The sequence below is a fragment of the Rhinolophus sinicus genome, linkage group LG16 (genome assembly GCF_036562045.2).
Source record: "Rhinolophus sinicus isolate RSC01 linkage group LG16, ASM3656204v1, whole genome shotgun sequence".
Classification (NCBI taxonomy): Eukaryota; Metazoa; Chordata; class Mammalia; order Chiroptera; family Rhinolophidae; genus Rhinolophus; species Rhinolophus sinicus.
The window spans coordinates 13,812,522-13,816,814 of NC_133765.1; the positions used below are offsets into that span (position 1 = coordinate 13,812,522).

Sequence of the window (4,293 nt, forward strand, 5' to 3'; positions counted from 1 at the left end):
ACAGAATGGATAAGACTTACCATTACATTCTCTTTGAGGATTGGGTGCAGGGATCAATAAAGAATGATTCCGGGTTTAGTAAGACCCTAAACACTTAAGTAGGAGCAGGTTTAATGGATTAGGAAGATTACAATTTCATTTTGAGACATCTGAGGTTGTGGTACTTGTGAGCCTTCTAAAGTGGAACCAGTATGTGTAGACGTGAATCTGGAACTCAAAATAGAGGTCTGAGGTAGAAATACAAAATTGGGCATCATCATCATATGGGTCATACCTTGAGCTATGAGAATGGGGCCCGATTCTCCCCCATCTCAACTAGTTCCTAGCTGCTTATCTACCCAAGGCAAATTAGACAGATTGTTCTGAATCTGACTTTCTGTCTTCAAAGTCCATCCTAGAAGAGACTGTTATTAACCTTTCCATCTTCTCCGACATCCAAAGCCAAATGGAAACAAGCCTTGGTGAAAGTTAACCCTTGACAGGATGCTCCTGATAGCATCCTCATAGCCAGACTCTTGCCTCTTCAATTCCAAAGTCACAGCTACAGCCTACCCAATTGCCTCTCTAGCCAGGTGCTCTTTCCTCTCTGTGGTTCCTTGTGTCTGAAGTTCCTGATGCCTCCCCTAGCAAAGGGGCCCAGGCTGCTCCTGAAATTCTAAGCACCAACAGGGAGTTAGTGCTTAATAGTTTCAAGGGTCTTCACAATATGAGTTTTCTCCTTTCACAAACTTTAATATAATCCTAATAGCAATCAGGGAAGATACGAAAATCATTCTCAAATCAGTAACTCAACCGAAGTCACTTGGTTGGCAAGCAGGAGATCCAGGATTCGAACCCCTGTGTATAACAAGCATAAGCTTGAGATAAAGGGTTGTGTCCTCTCTAGAGTTCAATATTGGTGTAGAAGAGGGGATATTTTAATATTGTTCCCAACCCTGGGAAAAATGACTCTTTTCATGAACATCTTGCGATTGCTCAATAGTGAGCAAGAAATTTCATCTTACACGCTTGGGATACAGTAATCTGTAATAAGCAACAAGAACAGTGAATTGCCTCCCTGAGCCCCCTTCTTTACCCATATGCCACCACCTCCAACAAGATGCACCTCTGTGCTTTAGTTTCTTGCTCACCCATGTCTCTGTGCTCTCATCACAGTGTGTCACGTTGTTTGATGTCTCCGTACTTTGACATAAGCTGTTCTTTTGGGTGCCTGTTCCTACTCACTTCTTTTAGCTGACACATTGCTAGCCTGCACCATCACCCTCTTTTTAGGGAAGACTTCCCTGTTAGGCAGTCAAATTGGAATGCCCCTCATTTCGTCCCTCATAGCCAGCTGTGTCTGATGTGTTTGTGGTCTCTAAAACTATACTCTAACTTCTGTGCGGCCACGGAGTCATGTCCTGGTTTGTTTGGCTTCTTCTCCTCCTGTGATATTGACATTTGATGTGTTTAGTAATCATTTAACTACAAAATGAATCACCTGAAGGCAAACTAGATAAATTTCACCTCTGCTCATCTTGTTCCTGAAACTTTCCTTCCCTTCAAGACAGAAGGGGCTGTCCAATGCTTCCCCCACATTCAGACTACTCCTGGAATGCCAAGCTTATTTTCTAGTGCCTCAGTCTAGTTGAGACAAAGAAATATCTGATATTATTCTGAGGAAAGAGAGTAGGTTGGTGAAGAGGGCAAAAAGGAACTAGAGTGTCCGACTCCTGTCTTGACATTTCGGAAAGGTTAAAATGTGGGGGAGAAATTTGACTTCACTTGCATAGCTCAAGGCTTAGCTATACAACAATGAATACGTGTATAAACTGGCTCATCACTGAAAATAATTTTAAAGTGGTTACCTTAGGGGTAGTGAGACTCCAGCAGGGTGATTTGGTTCTAGGAACATTGAGGTACTGTCTGTCCCTATGATTATATAATTTAGATAAATAGCCCGAGGACAGAGCATTGAAGGAGATCAATCAACACCTTCCTCAGGAAACTGAACAGAACACAAGTCCCAGGATGTTTGTTCTGTTTCTGCTGGTCTCTCTGGTCTGCATGAATAATGGTAAGTCCTGTAGACAGAGGGGGAGCTGGGTGTTGTTCAAGAGATGGGCAGATGCTGGGGGGAGGGAGGAATTTCCAAAACTGGCTTTGGGAATTTGGCAGATTATGTGAGATAATGACAAAGAAGAATTTTCTTCTTTTCACAGGTGAACTTCAGGGCGCTCTGAGAGGTATGACCACCGCTACTCTAAAGTCCTTGGTAAATAGGTTATTTGTGACATATTTAGAAGTAAACCTCCCCTCATCTGCAGAGAGGGCTGTAATCCATTCTTACTATAGAATTCTGGGAGTTTGCTCTTCTCCCAGACCAATTTAATCCATTTTTTTTAAAGATTTTATTGGGGAAGGGGAACAGGACTTTACTGGGGAACAGTGTGTACTTCTAGGACTTTTTTCCAAGTCAAGTTGTTGTCCTTTCAATCTTAGTTTGGAGGGTGCCATTCAGCTTCAAGTTGTTGTGCTTTCAGTCTTAGTTGTGGAGGGCGCAGCTCAGCTCCAGGTCCAGTTGCCTTGCTAGTTGCAGGGGGCGGAGCCCACCATCCCTTGCGGGACTTGAGGAATTGAACTGGCAACCTTGTCGTTGAGAGCCCACTGGACCATGTGGGAATCGAACCGGCAGCCTTCAGAGTTAGGAGCACGGAGCTCTAACCTCCTGAGCCACCGGGCCGACCCCTTAATCCATTTCTTGGAATAAGGAGGCTAAAATCCTTTTTGTTGCTCCCTTTTTCTCATTATGGGACAAAATCATCTAGATTTTGACTAGACAACAGGTTCATTCCTTGAGGTCCATAGATATACTTTACAGGAACTCAGACCTTTGAAAATCATCTACAGTATTTGATTATGTTTGTACAAGTCGTCTTTCACAAGATTGTCAACAGAATCAATGGCCTTAGAAAGGTGAGGAGCTGCCAAGCAATAGTAAATTCCTGTAGAGAAGCCCCCAGGCCTGGAGAACCTTCTCCAGAGTACATTCTTTAAGCACCTCTTTCTGTGTCTGGCAGAGCCTTCAACTATATGTTATAAATGTAACAGATATCATCTTGGGTCATGCCTTGACACCATGAGTTCCTGCAGCCTGAAGTACCAGCAGTCCTGTGCTACTGAGAACATTTACATTCTTACAAGAAGAGGTAGTGTGGGGTACTGAGTGACTGAGAAATAGCCACCTCCTTCCCTTAGAGACAAGGCTGTTCTTTGCCCTCAGAGTGTGTGGGTGAGTAGGATAGGTAAGGTTAGGGTGGTCTTGTAGAGGGGATGGCAAAGATGGACTTTTCCTTAACACAATATTGAGTGAAGAAGAGGCTGATGTCCCTTATTGGTTAGGGAATGAAGTCTATTCTCTAGATCAGTAATTAACAGACTCAGCCTTGTAGCTCATTTGGGCCTAGAGGAAGGTTAGTGAGGTTCCGAAGAGAGGTTGTTCCTAGGAATATGGTAGGAGGAAACTTAGTCACTACAGTTGTATTCTCTCTATTTCACCTCCTCAGGGCGGAGCATGTACTTTTATTCAAAACTGTCATGTATGGCCAACTGTGAGGACATCAACATCTTGGGTTCTGAAAGAAAGAAAGAGATAATCTGTTGCAAGCGTAGTAATTATTGCAACCTCCCTGAGGGAGTCTAGTTCTGCATCACTCCTGGATTTGGGTCATTTTTCAACTCACCAAATCTATATTTTGCTCTCCTTTTCTAACCAATGGTAGAGAGTGAGAAAAGCCAGCCGGCAGTGAAAAGAGTAGCAGTCATAAAAAGAAACAGTGGAGGGTAGCTGAGTCTCATTAGTGATGGTGCATTAGACTGAATTTTTGCAAATCTCTGTTGCTAGCATCTGGCAGAAGGTTGTTTTCCTATGATGGTGAGGCCATGAGTAGGGCTGGGTTTAGAAATGGTTACTTATTATTTCCTATATGGAAATGCAGGCTTGGGTCAAAATAATCTGAGGCTAGTACTGAGGATTCTGTGAACACAGTTTATTCTCATCTATTCCCAGTCCTCTAGGTTGGGATTCTTTGGATTAGCCCTGACACCTCCTGGCATTCTTTTTGCCCATGGTATATTGAGAAAAATAATGACTAACTCCAGCTTCCCAATCTGCTGGCAGCATGAGCCACATCTTTCTCTGGTTGAGCTCTTTGGGATGAGGTGTGAGGTGGTAATCAGGCTAGAAAACCTGGGCAGACATAGGGATAATGCATCAGGGAAAATTTTAAGGGTATTTCAGTTTATGGAAACTAT

The 4,293-nt window shown here is 43.3% G+C and overlaps 1 protein-coding gene across 1 annotated transcript; it reads left to right on the forward strand.

The window, feature by feature from the left end:
* Positions 1-2,170: 2,170 nt before the first annotated feature.
* Positions 2,171-3,682, forward strand: PATE2 (prostate and testis expressed 2). The gene is made up of 3 exons (XM_074321794.1): positions 2,171-2,225; positions 3,060-3,188; positions 3,546-3,682. Exons 1-3 carry the CDS (start codon positions 2,171-2,173, stop codon positions 3,680-3,682), a joined length of 321 nt encoding a protein of 106 aa, XP_074177895.1.
* The last annotated feature ends 611 nt before the right edge of the window (positions 3,683-4,293 follow it).